Genomic DNA, 18,495 nt, shown 5'->3' with positions numbered 1-18,495 from the left:
AATGCGGAAGGGCCGCGGAGCTACCAAAGGAGCGGGGGACGATGGCCGGGCTGCGGGCAACCGCCGCAGCGCAGGCCGCGATATCGCAGCGGATCGGAGCAGGCCGGAGGGGCAATTAAGACCCCGGCCGTGTGCGTCCGGCCTCAGCAGCCCCGCCGCTCGGCAGACACGCAGACCCCGCCGGCCTGGGCGCGAACACTCAGCGCACCCCCGTTCCACTTGGTCCCGCCGCGCCTTCCGGTGCGCCTTCCGCTCCGCCCCTTCAGGCAGGAAGTGTCGGCGCCGCCACTGTCCGGCCACAGCCTAACGCTCTTCGCTGTCGCTTGTCGTCTCGCTCAGGGCGGCCCCGGTTCTGGTGTTTGGCGTCTGGTGAGTGGCGCTCGACTCCGCTCGCGAGACCCCTCGGGCCGCCGCCTCCGTACCCCCGCGCCCCCTCCCGTCGCGCGCCTGCGGCCGGACCCCGCCCCAGCGCGGCCAGGCGGCGGCGGGACCTGTCAGACTGGCTGAGAAGGGGGCGCTGGGCGGGAGGTGGAGGGAGGAGGGTTGGCGGCGGGAGGAGGGTTGGCGGCGAGGCCTTGGCCCGGACGTCCAGGGGCCGGGAGGCTGCAGGCGATGGAGCCGGTCTGGGGAGACGCCCTGCTGGAGAGGTGGCCGGGTCCCGGCCGTGCGTGGGCCGGCCCTGCGCCACCGGGGTGACCTCACACACCTGGGCCTTGGACGGCCCGGCGGCCCCGCGGCCAACGCCTGCCCTCCCGGCGCCGCGGCAGGTCCTGGCGGTGGATTAGGGCCGACCCGGGCGTGTTCGTGTGGAGCACCTGCTCTGTGCCCAGCACTGTCCTAGATGCTTTGGAGGGTGGAGGAGCCTCCTAGTGCACGGTCTTGCCTAAGGTGAAGCCTCCAAGGAAGCCATTAGCATGCCGGTACCCGAGTGTGTGGTTGATACAGGCTCAAATGTAATGATTTACATAGAGTTGTAATTCGCTCAGTGTGTCTTGTATCTTGTAAAGGTTTAGTTTATTCGTGTTGATTGAAGAAAGGACAATTAACAGAAATAGGGAAAGGTTACTTGGAAAAGAATCGTGACCTCACTGAAGGCCTTGGATTCAGCCCTAGGAGGGAGAACTTAGCGTTTCCGGCTAGATGTGTGGGAGGTGGTAACAAGAGCAAAACTCAAAAGCTGGGAATTGTGTCCTGTGAAAAGCAGACCGTGGGGAGACCGCCGGGTATGGAACAGAACTGTAATGACTAATAGTCGGAAATAAGGGTAGATAGGTAAGTAGGACCTTCTTGTGGATGTCTTGAAAACTTAGGAGAAAGAAAAGATTATGTAAGAAGCCACAGAGAGTAATTTTGGAGTCTTCAGTAACGGAGTAATAAGAAAGGGATGTTTAGAGGATTCGTTTGGCCGCTTTAGTTTAAGGTAGATTTGGAATGGTCTTTTGGTAAGAGAAGAATCAAAGCATTTAGAATTCAGTAGGACCTGATAGATTACCTTGTGAAGCATTTGCGTTTTATAACTGAGGAAAATGAAACCCAGAGAGGTGAGGTAATTTGTCCAAGGTAGTGGACCCTCCTGGACTTCATAACTAAGAGCACAGCTTTTGTCTTGTTTAGGCTCTGTTGAGTGAAACAACTTTTATGATGGCTGACTCGATGTTCATTTATGCTTTGATGAGACTAAGCTTGGACAGGATGAACTGCAACTTCTGAAAGACAGATGCCCAGATGAGAGTTACTAAGGTTAGGAAAGAACAGGATTTAGAGCCCCGACATGGGGCTAGTTTTCCCTTTCTCCCAAGATTCAAAGACTCCAGGTATATCTGGGGATGAGCTTATCATACCCTTTTTGCCAGCATCTTTGTGATCTTCCTTCCTCATTCCACACATTAGCTTTGGGGTGTCATTGCTTGTTACGCCCAGCTATCCACATTTTCATGGTAGAGAATTTCAGCTGCCTGTATGCAGGATGTTACGCCTAGTGGTTCAAGCTCTGGAGCTAGATTTCCTGAGTACAGATCCTGACTCTGAGCTCTGCCATTTTCTAGCTGTGTGGCAAGTTGTTAATTGTCTTTACCCTGATTTTCGTATCTGAGAGAAGAGGATGATAACAATACCTATATGATGAGTTGTCGTGAGGATTAAATGTGTTAACACATACAAAATGCTTAAATCAGTGCCTGGAACATCTTTAGCACCCAGTTATTGTCCCTGGTTACTACTGCTTCTTCCAGGTATGGAGCAGTGGGTAGCTACTAAGTTTCCTTAGGGATCTCTTGGGGAAGAGACTGGACCATAGGTAGACCATAGAGAAAAGCCTCATGTTGGAATTCAGATCTGGGACCTACCTTGTAATGAACCTATATGTGTAATTCTGTTCGTGACAGGAAAGAACTATATATATATATATACACACACTATATACAACTATATATACTATACATATATATATATACACACATAATATACAACTATATATTGTGTTAACACTTATATATAGTTTGCTTAACTAGGATTATTTGAGCACCTGCCGTGTGCAAGGCACACTGCTAAGTTCTGCAGTCCAAGGTGGAAAGGCAAAAGGCAATAAAAAGAATGAATATGGCCAGGCATGGTGGCTCATACCTGTAATCCTAATGCTTTGGGAAGCCAATGTGGGGGCATCATTTGAAGCCAGGGGTTCAAGACCAACCTGGGCAACATAGCGAGACCCTGTCTCTACCCCGCCACCCGCTCCTTGCAAAGTAGCTGTGTATGGTGGCTCATGCCTGTAGTCCCAGCTGCTTGAGGCTGAGTCAAGAGGATCACTTGAGTCCAGGAGTTCAAGGCTACAGTGAACTATGATTGTGCCATAAACCCAATAAGAGAGGTGAATTTCAAAAACATTGTATCGAGTGAAAGAAGACAGGCATATATATGAATATATACTGTGCAATTCCATTTATAAGAAGTTCAAAAACAAAACTAATCTATGGTGATAGAAATCTGAACAGTGGTTGCCTATGGGAGATGGTGATTAACTTGGAGAGAATTTTCTGGAACAGTGTTAACATTCGTAACTTAATGGGGGTGATGGTTACATGGGTATACACATTATAAAAACTTATTAAGGTTTGTACATTTGACTATATAAATTTCACTGCAGTAAAACAAAATGGTATAGGAGCTCAGAGAATAGAAAGTTTGCAGCCAACTGGAATGATCATAAAACCTATAATAGAGAAAGAAATGTCAGTGTTATAATGTGTATGTGGTAAGTGTTAAAATACATATAGAGTACTAGGGGAAATGCTTCCCTGGTGTTAAAAAAAGTTGAAAAAATTGAGTTTGGCTCCCTAAAAAAAAATACTTCTAATAATTTATGGAGCTATTTTTTTTTTCCTAAATATGCAGCACAAAAACAATTATATGTCATTAGGTATATGAGGTTAATTTTGTGAAGTATTTTTAACTTGATATATGCTAAATTCTGTTTATGACTGCTGTCTTCAGACTGTTGCTTATATATCCAGTCATTTGAGTCTTCCAGTTAGAACATTCAACTTGACTACAGTAATAACCATAAGAATCCATGAGAAATTTCTGAAGATTCTGATAGACCTTGGTGAAGATGAGGTGGAGTAAAAATGACCTTAGGTTTTAGCCCAAGAACTACTCTCTGTTTTTCTGTGTGAGTTCGTCTACTCTGAGGGCTTTACCTTGTACCTCTGCTCACAAATCCGCACTGCTAACAAGACCCCCTCAGAGTCCTGTCCTCTACTAGCATTCTACTGTGGCCCAGCTAAAATGTGAGTTATTTATCATCCTTTGCTGACAAAACCAGCTCCTCCCTCCCCTCCCCAGTTACCTCATTTTTGAGTGGTACCTTTATACTACCAGGTTTTCAGTCAGCACTTAGGAAAAAGGACAGAGCTTTGAGACTCCAATTAGAAAGCAGGAATAACTAGCAAATCAGGAAGTGATTTGCTGGTCAGAGCCAGAGGAATTCAGCCAAAAGAATAGGATGGTGGTGGTGGGAATGTTGAGGAAGGGTGACTCGTGCAGTAAAAAGAAGAACCTACAGAACTTGGATGGAAACTGAGTAGAAGGACTTAAACTTTTCTGTTCAGAAATGGAAAATTCCCCGTGCTATGCAAATTTGACTATGGTCCCTTGGAACTTGGACTGTGGCTGTAATTCTGAAATAAAGGCATTGCCCTATTTTAACATTAAAGAGGTCAAGGAGACAGTGGCTTTATTACTTTTCTATTGGTGTGTAACAGAATACTCCAAAACCTAGCACCTCAGAAACAATGAACAATTTTTGAGGGTCAGAGCCAGAGCAGCTTAGGTGGGTGGTTCTGGCACAGGGTCTCTCATAAGGTCACATGCGGAGGGGAGGCTGCAGTCGTCTGAAGGAAGATCAGCCTCCAAGATGGCTGACGCATAGCCGACAAGTTGGTGCTGGCTGTTGGCAAGAGTCCTCAGTTCCCTGCCACATGGATCTCTCCACAGGGCTGTGTGAGTGTCTTCATGACCTGGCTCCCGCAGATTGAGTGATCCAAGACAGAGCAGGGCAAAAGCTGCAAGGTGTATTATGACAAAGCCAAACACCCTCATTTCACAATATCTTATTGTCACAATATCTTACTGGTTACACAGGTCAACACTTTTCATTGTTGGAGGGGACTGCACAAGGGCATGAGAATTGTTGAGGGCTTTCTTGGAACCTGGCTACCACCATGACCAGAGGAGCAAGTTAAAGTGTTCTGAGGGGCCAGACAGATAGCAAATTAATACCAGCTGGGATAAGGAGAAGTAGGGGGTAGAGGGGATTGCTTGTTGTACACTTATGACCTACAGGAATTTCCAGGATGCTGGTCAAGTGATTTCCTTATTGTACAGTTGTTTAAAACATCTGAAATTTAGGTTATGTAAAACGTTCAGTTTTTTTAAATGTTGGCAAACTAATTCAGTTTTTAAGAGAGGCATTTTAAAGGTCATCCCTGGGGATTACTAAATGAACCTCTGTGCAGACTGCATGTAGTTTGGTAGCTGCCAGGTTATGACTTCTGATCTACTTAACACTTATTTAATGGATGAGGAAAATGAGGCCTGGGAAAGCCGAAATGACCAGCAGTCATACAACTTGTGAATGATAGAACTGGAATTAGAATCCATGTCTCCAGCATCTCCATTAAACCATAATGACAACATTGAAAAACTAAGGGGAACTAGATGCATAAACAGCCAATGTGATCTAAGTGGTTAACTTAATAATCTAAGTGGTTCTCAACCTTCAATGTGCATTGAAATCACCTGGTGCGTTTTTGAAAATACAGATGCCTGGGCTCCACCCCCAGACATTCCATTACCTTGAGGCTACAGGCATCACTTTTTTGAAACTTCTTGGGTGATTCTAATGCGCAGCCAAGATTGAAACCAGAGGATTTAACTGCTTTAAGAGCCATATTTACTTACTCTAGCTGACTTAAGATACTTAAAGGAAGAAGCCTCAAAACAATGTTGAGGAAATCATAGGTAGCTGACAGAATGTGCTCTGTGAGCATCTTCCCCAAGCTTTGATAAAGCCATATATGCTGAAGTATATAGACAATTTCTGCTTATTAATGATGATGGTGTCCATGTTTCTGTTTGCATATCAGTACTGCAGGTGACTTTACAAACATTTTTATTGTCAACTAAGTATGTTGATACCACAGCCACCTATAATACATAATACAGTAGTCCTATATGATGCTTCTTTCCGCGGTCCATGGTTTTGCTTCCTCGGTTTCAGTTGCCTGTAGTCAACTGAGGTCTGAAAATAAGTGAGTACAGTACAGTGAGATATTTTCAGAGAGAGATCTCATCCACATAATTTTTATTACAGTATATTATAATTGTTCTATTTTATTGTTATTGTTAATCTCTTACTGTGCTTAATTTATAAATTAAACTTTATCATAGGTATGTATGTATAAGAAAAAACAGTGTATATAGTCATTCATCTGTATCTGCAGAGGGTTGGTTCCAGGACCCTCCTGCAGATACCAGAATCTGCAGATGCTCAAGTCTCCCATATAAAATGGCATAGTATTTGCATATAACCTACACATATCCTCCTGAATACTTTAAATCATCTCTAGATTGCTTATAATACCTAATATAATGCAAATACTATATAAATAGTTGTTATACTGTATTTTTTATTTGTATTTTTATTGTTGTATTTTTTGTTTGTATTTTTCCAAATAAACGAACAATTGATTCTCGGTTGAATCTGTGAGTGCGGAACCTGTGGCTATGTAGGGCTAACTGTATGAGTTGGGTACTATCCCTGGTTTCAGGCATCCACTGGGGTCTTGGAATATATCCCGCTCAGATAAGGAGGGACTGCTGTATCAATTCCTACATGCCTGCCTTTGATGTAACCTCTGAGTACTACTTACATCCTTTAGTCCACTTTATATTAGAAATTTATAGCAATATCAGAGTAACAGTGTTGCAGAGGAAGGAAGAAGTGTTTTTACTGCTATTGAGGGTTATTACATTCATTTTGTGCTGTGTTCTGTATGGCTATTTTCTGTCTGTAAGGCTTGGATTAGTTTTTTGTGTTTTTGTTTGTTGTGGTTTTTGAATGCTTCTTGGTTAAACATTAATAAATTGGACAGTCCTGGATCAAAGTTTCAAAGGAAAGCCATGACTGGTAGTTGCCACCTGACTAAACCCAACCAGGGCTACTACACTGCACAGTTCCACGGAGTGCCATTCACATTTCATTTACTCACTGCAACTCTATTCTGTACCTTGGTTTTTCTGGTGTAGATTGACTTGATTTGAAAACTCAATTTGTCTAGGATTTGAATTTAGAGGAATGTAGGTGCTCAGAAATCAGTGTTGAATTATATTGGTGGCATTGCAAGTTTTAAAAAATTTTGTGCTAAACTCAAAATAATTAGAAGAGTATTTAGTAGGAAGTAGAAAATATACAGGGAGAAACAACCTGTAACAAATGGGATTTGAATCCTAGCTCTACCACTAGGTGACCTTGGGCAAGATTATTTAATATCTTTGACCTTCAGTTTCTTCATTTGGCAGGTGGGCATGTTTCATTTAATGTACATAATGTTTCTAGCACATTAGTCACTTAATAAATGGTAGTGGCTGTAAGTTGAGTAGATCTTTAATTCTCTCTCTGTTCCTAAGGCAGAGAAGTAGATCAGGGCAATTGGGGCTGGAAAAATAGCAAGAACAAAGATATACAAGATAAGATATGGCATGGTACCTTGGGGACATTTGCAGTTTGGTGTTGCTAAAGGAAAAGTACAAAGCAGGGAATGGCTAGAAAGGAGGCTGGAAAGGTCATTCTAGAGTAGGGAAAGGAAGACTCATGTGCCATGTTTAGGAACTTGGTACTTTATCCTTTAGGAAGTGGAGAGCCAAAGAAGATTTTAAAAAGTGGAATGATGAGGTCACATTCGTGTTTTAGACAGCCCTGGCTAGAAAACTAAGGGTAGTTTTGAGAGAGCCAAGAGGCAAGGGGATACTGAAGAGGCCATAGAAATATTTTACACAAGAGATCATGAGGATCCAGTTTAGGGTGGTGACAAAGGAATGAGGAAGATGAGCAACTCTGAGAAATATTTCTCAGAGGCAGGGCTTGGTTCATCAGGGAGAGGGATTGGGGAGGGTGACTCCTAGGTTTCTGGCTACTGGGTAGATGATTGGAAACAAAGATGGTAAAGTTCAGGAGGGGAGAGATAATTGAGTTTTCAGCATGTTGATATGAGTGTCTGTGGCATATCCACATGGGTGCCTTTCACAGGCATTTGGATGTTTGAGTCCGAGCCTCCAAGGAAAGGTCAGGCCTGGAGGTTCGGATTTGGGAGGTGCAGGTGTTGTCATAACAGTGAATGTTGATGAGCTCATCCAAGGAATGAAGACTGAAAAGAACTTTAAACCATGTGCTGCTAGAATACTGGGAAACATGAATATTTAAGTGGAGATAAACATCTAAGAGGAAAATGGAGGAGGAAGTCTTAGAAATAGGAGAACTGAGCTAGAGTAAGTCAAATACACTATTTTACATAATCAGTCTTTCCAATATAATGCTTAGCAGTCTTCCTGATTAGAGCATAAGTTCTTCACGGTTGGGACCCTTTCCACCTAGGAAAGTTCATTTCTACTGTTATGGAGCACCAGGCTAACAGTGGCTGAGTCTCCAAAGAAAAGAGGGATAAAATAGTGTGATGCAGTAGACTGATCCAAGAAGATTTAGACCAGATTTGGCAATTAAAGCAGTTGCAGTAGAGAACAGAAAGCCAGATTGTGGGGGGTTGAAAAGTGAGTGGGAAGTGAGAAGGTGGAGGAAGCCAAGATACTTATTTCAGAAGGGAAGGAGAGAGGGTGGTAATTTCTTTGGGGGCCAGAGTTCCCTTCAGATTGATTATTTTATGCAACTTTGCCTCACTTTTCAGCTGATACTGTATGTGTAGTTTTTATAGGTACCATATACATATGCAGATGTACCACTGTTTTTAAATGAAGTATGAAAAAAATTTATAGTATTACTACATTGAGCCTATATCTGCTCTAACATATTTTGATTGGGACCAGTTAGTGAATTGTTTTTTGTTCTCTTCCATCAGCTTGCCTTCTGTTTCCTTCTCTTGGGTGTCACCATCAGATGGTGATGGCTCTTCTAGTTATCAGGCTAACTAACTCCTTATTCTTTCTCACAGGCATTTCCCCTAATAAAATCCTTGGGTATTTCATTCTATCTTGGTATCAGCTTCTTAGAGAACTCGGACTCAACTTCAAAAATGTTTAAATATAGTATATTTTTGGGTTAACTGTAGAAGTAGCATGATACAATTGACTGATTTTGATTTGATTTGATTTTTTGAGACAGTGTCTCGTTTTGTCACCCAGGCTGAGGTTAGAGGCACCATTACGGTTCACTAGCCTCGACCTCTCGGGCTCAAATGATCCTTCCACCCCAACCTCCCAAATAGTAGCTGGGACCACAGGCATGCGCCACCACACCTGGCTAATTTTTTAATTTTTTTGTAGGGACAGAGTCTCACTTTGTTGCCCAGGCCTATCTCAAACTCCTGGGCTCAAGCAGTCTTCTGGCCTCAGCCTCCCAAAGTGTTGAGATTATAGGTGTGAGCCACCACACCCGGCCTGATTAGTTTTTAAAAATAAATATTTAACTCTTTGGGAACTTTTTCGAAATAACTCGATTACAAAAATTACTTGCTGATACTGAGAGAGAAAGAACTAATTTTTGCCTTCAGACGTACTTGACTAATCTTGAAGAAATTGAGTCAAAATTTTTAGCATGAGAATGAACCTTAATCTAAGTTTTGGTATGTGAAGAAGAATGAAAACATGATCAAATGCCTTGTTAGTAGACTACATTCTGTCTCTGATTTAACCTTCGATATAACTAAGGTCAAATAACAAACTAAGTTACAAGGAAGAAAAGAAAATTAACATTTATTTAGGACTTGTATTTGGGGAGGGCAAGGAGTTGGAATGTTAGAGTAAGGACTGTAAGGCTGGTGTACTTCAAAACAACACCACTAAGCCAAGCTTCAAAACACCCTGTGGGATGTTCTTTAGCTTGAAGAAATAGAAGTAGACAATACATTTATATAAAAAAATCCCAATACCAGAAGTCCTGGAGACTCAGGTCCAAAAGCCCCCTGCTCAGTCATTGACCTCTCTAGTCATTTGTTTTCCCAGTGCGGGAAGTTATGGAAACAGTCTGCAAGACCATCATTTCTGACAGCAGTTTCAAGTTTGGATGTCCTAAGACCACCCTTGAGTTTGATTATTTGCTAAGACTCACAGAACTCACTGAAAGCTGTTAGGCTCACAGATACATAGGTTTTCAGAGGTTATATGTAGCTAGTAACGGTGGAGCTGTGATTTGAACTCAGGACTTCCTAACTCCAGAGCTGATGGTATTTTTGTGTTTTATTTATTATTTAAAACTGCAAATAAAAAATGAAATGACAAGTGTCTTTTCTGCTTGACATTTAAATTATTGGTGGCTTTCAGTAGAGTGTTGGAGGCTACTACCAAAGCCATATTATGGAGAATCAAGGAATGATTGGGAAGAAGAGAAAAGGGGCTGGGCACAGTGGCTCATGTCCGTAATCCCAGCAGTTTGGGAGGATCTCAAGCCTCAGAGTTCAAGATCAGACTGGGCAATATAGTGAGAAACCCCCCATCTCTAAAATAAAAAACAGAAGGAAAAATGAAGACAGTTCAGCATTAGACTGGTATTCTGAAAGTCTTGTCAAGGGAGAAGGGAAATGCAGGGATAGCTAGAAAGATGAAAGGGTAGATTTGATATTTATAAAGATGAGACTTTTTTTGAACATGACTAGTCTTTTTACATATGTTATCTCAATTAGTTCTTTGCATTGAAGTAGATATCATGTTTTACTGATGAAAAATTGAGGCTCAGAGAGGTTATGTTATACTGGTAGTAAAATGGGAATAAGAGTACCTACCATAGGCAACTGTTGTGAGGATTAAATGGGGACAGTCTTTGTCAGAGTGAGAGATCAACTTTGGAGACTTTCTCTTTGAGGAAGCCCTATGCCTTCATAACAGTGCTTGGCCAGAGTAAGTACTCCATAGATGCTAGCTATTGTTAGATATTTTAAATTCTCACTTCATAAAAATTGATCCCCGAAGTTTAGGAGAAGGTACATCAATAATTTCTATTGTGTTTCTTTCTTTTTTAGAGATGGGAGTTTCACTGTGTTGCCCAGGCAAGTCTCGAACTCCTAGTCTCCAGTGAGCCTCCCACCTTGGCCTCCCAAAATGTTGGGATTATAGACATGAGCCACTGGTATCTGGCAAATTCTGTTCCTTAATGTTTCAAAACTGCTTTTTTTTCCAGTCATTTAATTGTCACATTGAAAATAAAGTTTAGGTGCGTACTTATTCCTACCCAATTGAAGTAATAATTGCTTATTGATATTTTTACCTACTAACTTCAGGTGTTATGTATTCTGTTTTTGCTTTGTTTTATACATTTTTTTGTTTTATGTTTTTGTGTTTTTTTTAAAATCCAGAATTAAACAACCACCATGTCAAGCAAAAAGGCAAAGACCAAGACCACCAAGAAGCGCCCTCAGCGTGCAACATCCAATGTGTTTGCCATGTTTGACCAGTCACAGATTCAGGAGTTCAAAGAGGCCTTCAACATGATTGATCAGAATAGAGATGGCTTCATCGACAAGGAAGATTTGCATGATATGCTTGCTTCTCTAGGTAGACTTTATATCCTTTATTTGTATTTTCCCTAAAATAATAATTTGTCTCTTTACGAATCTTTTTTTTTGTGTGATGTACAAATATTTCTCTCCTTGTCTCAAAAGGCCTCTGGAGAGATTTCTGGGTGTGGGAGGTGCTATTTTGGGGCTTGGCCAGTCATATGGGGATAAGCCTACAAGGTTGGGGACCTGGCAGATGCTATGCCCAGGTAGGCTAACGTTCCTGTTAGCTAAATTTTTTAGGTCTGTAGATGGAAAGCTAGGGCATGGCTAGGCAGCAAAATACCAGAGTTTCAAACAAGTGTAGCTAAATAATATACTTAATAAAGGTTGAGTACAGGTTATAAACAAGGAGTGACAGTAAGTGATGATGGTTATCTCTGGGAAGGAGGGGCAGTGCGACTGGAAAAGGGAACACAGGGAAGTAGACTTTCACAGTATTTTGTATGATTTTTTTAATAACTAAATAAAATGTAAAGATACAGGATTTAAAGCACACATAAACAGCCATTTGTATGTTGGTATATGGGTGTTAATATTCCTTGTATGATTTTGTTATTGTTTCTTTTGACCTTAAAAAGAAGGACAGGAGGGAGCATCCTACATGTTCTGCCCAGAGTCAGCAGTTAATTTACAGTTGGGAGTCAAGGAACTGCAGGCAAAGGAGACCTTGATAGGCCAAAGCGGAGGGGGTGAGGCAGGCTGGGAGTGGGTCAGGGATGGCCTACAGTGAGACTTTGCACTCTTGTCCTCCTGCTTGGCTGACTGGCCAAAAAGGCAAAGAGGTGGGGTGTTTTTTTTTTTTTTTCTTTTAATGCCCACAAAATGATAAGCTAGCTTTTATTCTTCTAACTTTTGATTTTGATTATTTCTCCTAACACATTGAAAGTAAAGTTTATAAGTGTGTACTTATTCCTATCCAACATATGATTTTGAAAAATTTTAAGCCTACAAAAAGTGGAAAGAACATTATAGTGAACACCTATACATCTTTAGCTATATTCACTGATTGTTAACATTTTGTAACTTTTCTTTATCTAGGGTGAGAGTAGAATCAAAGATTTTTATCTGATATGTTGACTTGCAGTTAGATTATAACCTAGGGTTTCTCACATTCAGAATGTCTGAGTATGTTCTTGGGCAAGTCAGTACTGAAGAAGGCCTCTGAGGAAAATTGAGGAATGTAGCTGTCTTCCAAAGATTGAACTCTCAAGTCTATACTCTGCTTATAATAGATGCTCAATAGATATTTGTTGAATGAACAAGTCACGGTAGAGTCAGAGGTTGTCTTTGAGACCTTCTGTTTTGCAGAAACCCATCCTTTTAAAGATACGTGTTAAAAGACCAATTTCAGCCTAATTAAATTTAATGGAGTTTAATTGAGCAATGAACAATTTGCGAATCAGGTAACCCCCAGAATCACAGTAGATGCACAGAGACTCCAGTGCAGCCACGTGGTAGAAGAAGATTTATAGACAAAAAAAGGGAAATGACCTACAGAAATTGGAAGTGAGGTATGGAATGGCTGGATTGATTACAGCTCGGCATATGCCTTATTTGAACATGGTTTGAACACTCAGCAGTGTATGAATGGTTGAAGTATGGCTGCTGGGATTGGCCAAGGCTTAGCAATTGTTATAGGCTCATACTCCTAAGTTAGGTTTTCAATCTTGTCTGACTATTAAGCTAGGTTATAGTTCATCCACAAGGACTCAACTGTAGAAGTATGGAGTCTTTCTCAGGCCATATTTAGTTTGCTTTAACATATGTATTTACCTTTTAGGGGAACCTTCATGCATTATTGGTAGGAACGTAAATAAGTACAGCCACTGTGCAGGACAATATGGAGGTTCCTCAGATAACTAAAAATAGGAGCTCTCCCATATGATCCAGCAATCCCACTGCTAGGTATATACCCCCAAAAAAGGAAATCAGTAGTATCATTGAAGAGGTATCTGCACTCCCATGTTTATCCCAGCACTATTCACAGCAGCCACGATTTGAAAACACCATAAGTGTCCGTCACCAGATGAACGGATTTTAAAAATGTGGTACTTATGTACAGTGGAATACTATTCGGCCATAAAAAATGAGATCCTGTCATTGCAACAACATGGATGGAATGGAAGACATTATGTTAAGTGAAATAAGCCAGGCACAGAAAGACAAACTTCACATGTTCTCACACATTTGTGGGAGCTAAAAGTTAAAATAATTGAACTCATGGAGATGGAAAGTAGAAGGATGGTTATCAGAGACTGGGAAGGGCAGGGAGAAGAGTGGGAATGGTTAATAGATACAAAAGTATAGATAGAATGAATAAGATCTAGTATTGGATAGAACAACAAGGTGACTGCAGTCAGCAGTAATTTGTTGTACATTTTAAAATAACTCAGTATAGTTGGAATGTTGGTAACACAAAGAAATGATAAATGCTTGAAGGGATGGCTATGCCATTTACCTTGATGTGATTATTATGCATTATATGCCTGTGTCAAAGCATCTCATGTACCCCATAAATATATACACCTCCTGTGTACCCACAACAATTTAAATAAATATGAATTTTTAAAAGATACATATTTACCTTTCAAATCAACAGATTACATTGGATGTCTTGAGCAGGTCCACAAGTGCTTAGCCTAAACCAATTCATTTTAAATCCCTGTAACTTTTTGTACCCTAGAGTTCTCCTCACACCTTTTGGTTACAGTTTTTCTTCCCCCCAAAAAATGCTGCAAGTGAGTTGGGTTAAATCTGGAGGTAGGAAAGTAGATCTTTTTAGCTACTTTAACTTACTCAGTGAATCTCGAGTTTAATTTTGGGCTAATTTTGATATTGGAACATTGAGTAAGTGTAATCAGGTAGGACTGCAATGCAGTGAAATAGATGCCAACGTGATGTTTAAATTTCACCCAAATTCCCAGAATTAAAACTTACATATGAACTATAATTGTAGCTTTGATTGTCATTCTAGCTTTGACTTAGTTGGGTATAATTTTGAGATGGTTCCTTAGATATGAATATCTGACTAATAGATGTTCTTTTCATGTAAAATCATATAAACTTAATGTTGGAAGATACCTTTGAGGTACCAACTTTAACGAGTCAATGTTAGACTTTTTTAAAAAAGAAGTAAATTCTACGTAAGGCAGCACTGAAGGAAGGATCTGGAATACTGGGTTTGAATGCCAGTTCTGCCACTTCCTCCTATATCACATAACCAGTGGTAGAACTGGGATTCAAACCCAGTATTCCAGATCCTTGGTTCAGTGGTGCTTTTCCCACACCATGGGGCCTCAAAAACGCTCCCACCATGTCTGGCCATTTCAGGGAGATTTCTTCCAGCTCCTAGGGAAAGGTCAGGGGAGTTCCCTCACCACTGCACTAAAAGAAGTGTTCACACTTGGAATGGAGATTAAGATTTCCCATTACAAACAATACTAAACAAGACCACAGTTCAATGACGTGTGTAAACAGTGTTTGAAGATGTCTAACATTGTTCAGAATAAGCTCCCAATTCAAACCATGCTAATAGTTTAAACTTAAATGGCCAACTTATAAATACAACTTTGAAGCATACCAACTTATGGGCATCTGTACCACAACTGGAAGTGTGAATATTTAGATTTTTTTGTATGACTGGTATTGAACTGACTCCCCTGATGGACCGTTGATGTTATCAACATTCAGGATGTAGGCCGGGCGCGGTGATGCACGCCTGCAATCCCATCACTTTGGGAGGCCAAGGCAGGTGGATCACTTGAGCTCAGGAGTTCAAGACCAGCCTGGGCAACATAGTGAAACCCAGTCTTTACAAAAAACAAAAAATTAGCAGGGCGTGGTGGCACATGCCTGTAGTCCAAAAAAAAAAAAGTTAAGATGTAATAATGTGGCACTGCCTGGCTTCAGGTTTTTGTTTTGTTTTTAATGAAAAATAATGAAGAGAAAGTTCACATAAACAAATAAATAACCTTCAATATAAGCCTGGAATACATTTTCATAATGATGTATCAAATATTTTTTAAGTTGTCAAAAATAATCTTTTTAAAATGTTCTTAAAGTTAATTGAAAAATTAGTTTCAAATGATGTAAATTTTTAAAATATGTTGGGGAGCATAATAATAGTGAAATAACTATTGAAATTAAATGTTTTTGTCTTTAAATGTTAAAATGTGCATTCTTACAGGGAAGAATCCCACTGATGCATACCTTGATGCCATGATGAATGAGGCACCAGGGCCCATCAATTTCACCATGTTCCTGACCATGTTTGGTGAGAAGTTAAATGGCACAGATCCTGAAGATGTCATCAGAAACGCCTTTGCTTGCTTTGATGAAGAAGCAACAGGTGAGTGCTTTTTGTTTATGCCCAGCCTCATTCCAGACTATATAAAGTACTTCTGTGAAATAGAAAGGGTTTTCTTTTTTTACCTCTAGAAAATATTTGCTTAAGAATAATTTTGTAAGCATATGATCTGTTTTTGAGCTTTTAAATGATGTGATCTAATATTAACACAGAACTCTAAGAATAATTGGAAAACATAATCATATAGTTCATATAGCCTTAGTTCACTAACTTACTTTGTTTATAGATACGGATATTCTGAAATATTTTATAAGATTGACTAGCTTTAGGAATGAACCATTAAAGTGCCAGGAAGTATTGATGACTGCTTTCTTTCTATTGCCTTCCAGGTACCATTCAGGAAGATTACCTGAGAGAGCTGCTGACAACCATGGGGGATCGGTTTACGGATGAGGAAGTGGATGAGCTGTACAGAGAAGCACCTATTGACAAAAAGGGGAATTTCAATTACATCGAGTTCACACGCATCCTGAAACATGGAGCCAAAGACAAAGATGACTGAAAGAACTTTAGCTAAAATCTTCCAGTTACATTATCTTACTCTCTTTTATTTCTCAGACACTTCCCCCACCCTCATAGAACCTGTTGCATGCAACTTAGTTTCACAGCTTTGCCTCTTCTTTTTGATGTATTTATTCCAGACCTTTCTGCCACTTAGCACTTGTATAATCAGACTGGAAATGGGGATGAGGGTGTAAATTGTATTGAAAAAGAGATCGCGAATAAAAATCAACAAATGTGAAAGCCCAGAAAAATATATTCGTATTTCTGGTTTTGCTGGATTTTTACATTTTTATATAATAAAAATGTTATTTTGAAATAAAGATTATGCTGACTCAAATGCAATGTAATGGCAAGTTAAACAAATGATTGATAGGTGGGGGTAGTCCTTTTTTCAGGTTTTTAACTTCATATGATTCAGGTTTTATGGTAAAATTGATTTTTCACATATGGGACGGTGTTCTTCACAACTTTTAAGTACCCTTTAACATTATTATGCAGTAAAAACTAGTTATGTCATTGTTTCTTTCATGCTTCTAGTCAGATGCTTATTAAATGATAAATATAGAATGTATCTGGGAAAACATTAAACATTGCATTCATCTAAGATTCTGAGAAGAGGCAAAATTCCAAAGATTAGTTATTGTACATTTACTATATGTGGAGCATTGTGCCTACACAATTTTTCTTGAATCTTCCCAACAACCTTGTGGGATTTTTTATTAGCCCTGTATTTCAAGTGGGAGGACTTAGCATAGTTGAATAGTTGATTAGGGTAACTACTAGCACGTGAGATTTGGAATTCCAACCTAGAGCACCTAACTTCAGAGCTCACAGTGCTGGAACCACGATACTGTCTCTATGAAAAGCCCCAAATGCCTAAAAGAGTCGAGACATTTCTGTTCTATTATACAATTCTGTGGTCATTATTGAAATTTAAAATAATCTTGGGGTAATTGATTATTGGAACAGAATTTCAGAAAATTCTATCCCAGGTTAAAATAAACAAGTAATACTATTGTGTGTTTAAAGGCAGTTCATGTAATATATAGAGTAGAAAAGAGCCGAAAGACAAGGTTGCTCTGAGCTCAGGATTCTCAAGGCCAAGCAATATGAGAATAAAGAGAACAATCTAAAAAAGGAAAAAATCCGTTTTAAAAAATTACCTAACGTTGTTCAACACCGATTTCCCCTCTTAAAAGTATTGTGATGGTATTTTGTCTGCTTAACACCAAAGCATTTATATGTTGTTTAATATTGGTGCTTTACAACTTGGGGCAGTAGGCCAGTCTGTATTCACTTGCTAACAATTTGCCTGGGCTTCCTTTTATCATTAGAATGAGGGAGCAGCTCATATGAACTGTCATATTTATTACCTAATCCGCTTAGTCTCTGAGGGATCAGTTCTACTTTTTATTAATAGACCTGAGGTTTAGACTGAAGCCCCTGCCCAAGATCTAACAAATATAAGAATCCACATCTGGCTCTTTTTTCCACTTAGAAGCTTAAAGTCACCAAAAAGTGTTACAAAACCAGGTGGAGAATTGCTGTGTGTTTCACAGGAAACAAAAATACGGTGGGATAATCTTGATGATCATCGAACCACTGTCAACCACCTGTTATGTACCCGACACTGTTGTAAGGGTTGAGGATAACTGGGGGGTGGGACAGACAAGGATGCTGCCCTCGTGGGACTGCATTCTCTGCTGGGAGACAATCCATGTGCAATATCAGGTAAGTGCTGTGCAGAGAACCGGGCAGCGTGACAAGGGGGTCAGGAAAGGCCTCTGAGGGGGTGGTAAGCTGAGATCTGAATGACAGGAGGGAGGTCCGGACCCATGTGAGGATCAGAGCGAGGCTGTCCACTCCAAGGCACATGTGGCAGGAGCATTGGGAGAGCACATGGATGATACGGGTCCAGGGAGGGTATTTGGAGCAGAGTCCTAATGTGAAATGCGGGGAAGAAAGGTGATTTATATTTTTAAAATCAGTGTTGGTGCTGTGTCTAGAATGGAGGAGCACGAAGAGAAGCAAGGCCAGTATGGAGGCTGTTGCTGTCGTCCAGGCAAGAGGGGGCAGTATGGACTCAGGTAGCGGGGGAGGTGGCTAGAAAACACCTCTCCGGGTCCTATCTGTTTCCTCCCCTCCAGCTCAGCCTTGTTTCCATCTCTGGCATAATCGTAACTGTGCTTATTTTATTGATCTGCTTAAAGCCAGATCTGAAAAATTGAGAGAAAAGTTTCGAAGATTAAAAACAAAAAAACTTCGTTGTTTCTTGACTGCCTTATGTTTACCTGACACACTGTTCTGTTTCATCTGTATTATTTGTGAAGAGTGTTGTGGAATCCA

The 18,495-nt window shown here is 40.6% G+C and overlaps 1 protein-coding gene across 3 annotated transcripts; it reads left to right on the top strand.

Moving 5' to 3' along the window:
• LOC100450310 (myosin regulatory light chain 12B) lies at nt 1–16,486 on the top strand. Of its 3 annotated transcripts, none has more exons than XM_002828076.6 (4): nt 1–369; nt 11,076–11,274; nt 15,466–15,627; nt 15,975–16,486. In XM_002828076.6, the coding sequence occupies exons 2-4, from the start codon at nt 11,091–11,093 to the stop codon at nt 16,145–16,147; spliced, it is 519 nt and encodes a 172-aa protein (XP_002828122.1). In that variant the 5' UTR covers nt 1–369; nt 11,076–11,090; the 3' UTR covers nt 16,148–16,486. The 3 variants fall into 3 exon arrangements, with proteins under 3 accessions (XP_002828122.1, XP_063573056.1, XP_009250546.1); XM_063716986.1 differs by lacking the exon at nt 1–369 and adding an exon at nt 432–888; XM_009252271.4 differs by lacking the exon at nt 1–369 and adding an exon at nt 837–1,272.
• Nucleotides 16,487–18,495: the final 2,009 nt, after the last annotated feature.

Source organism: Pongo abelii, chromosome 17, assembly GCF_028885655.2.
Source record: "Pongo abelii isolate AG06213 chromosome 17, NHGRI_mPonAbe1-v2.0_pri, whole genome shotgun sequence".
Classification (NCBI taxonomy): domain Eukaryota; kingdom Metazoa; phylum Chordata; class Mammalia; order Primates; family Hominidae; genus Pongo; species Pongo abelii.
The sequence above is the reverse complement of the archived record's forward strand: the minus strand, read 5'-3'. Positions and strand labels throughout refer to the sequence as shown.

Bases quoted from the DNA above. Each gene is read 5' to 3' on its own strand.
- LOC100450310 (XM_002828076.6), top strand. From the start codon at position 11,091: ATGTCAAGCAAAAAGGCAAAGACCAAGACCACCAAGAAGCGCCCTCAG. The intron at 11,275-15,465 runs GTAGACTTTATA...GCATTCTTACAG, and splicing joins TGATATGCTTGCTTCTCTAG to GGAAGAATCCCACTGATGCA. The intron at 15,628-15,974 runs GTGAGTGCTTTT...ATTGCCTTCCAG, and splicing joins CTTTGATGAAGAAGCAACAG to GTACCATTCAGGAAGATTAC.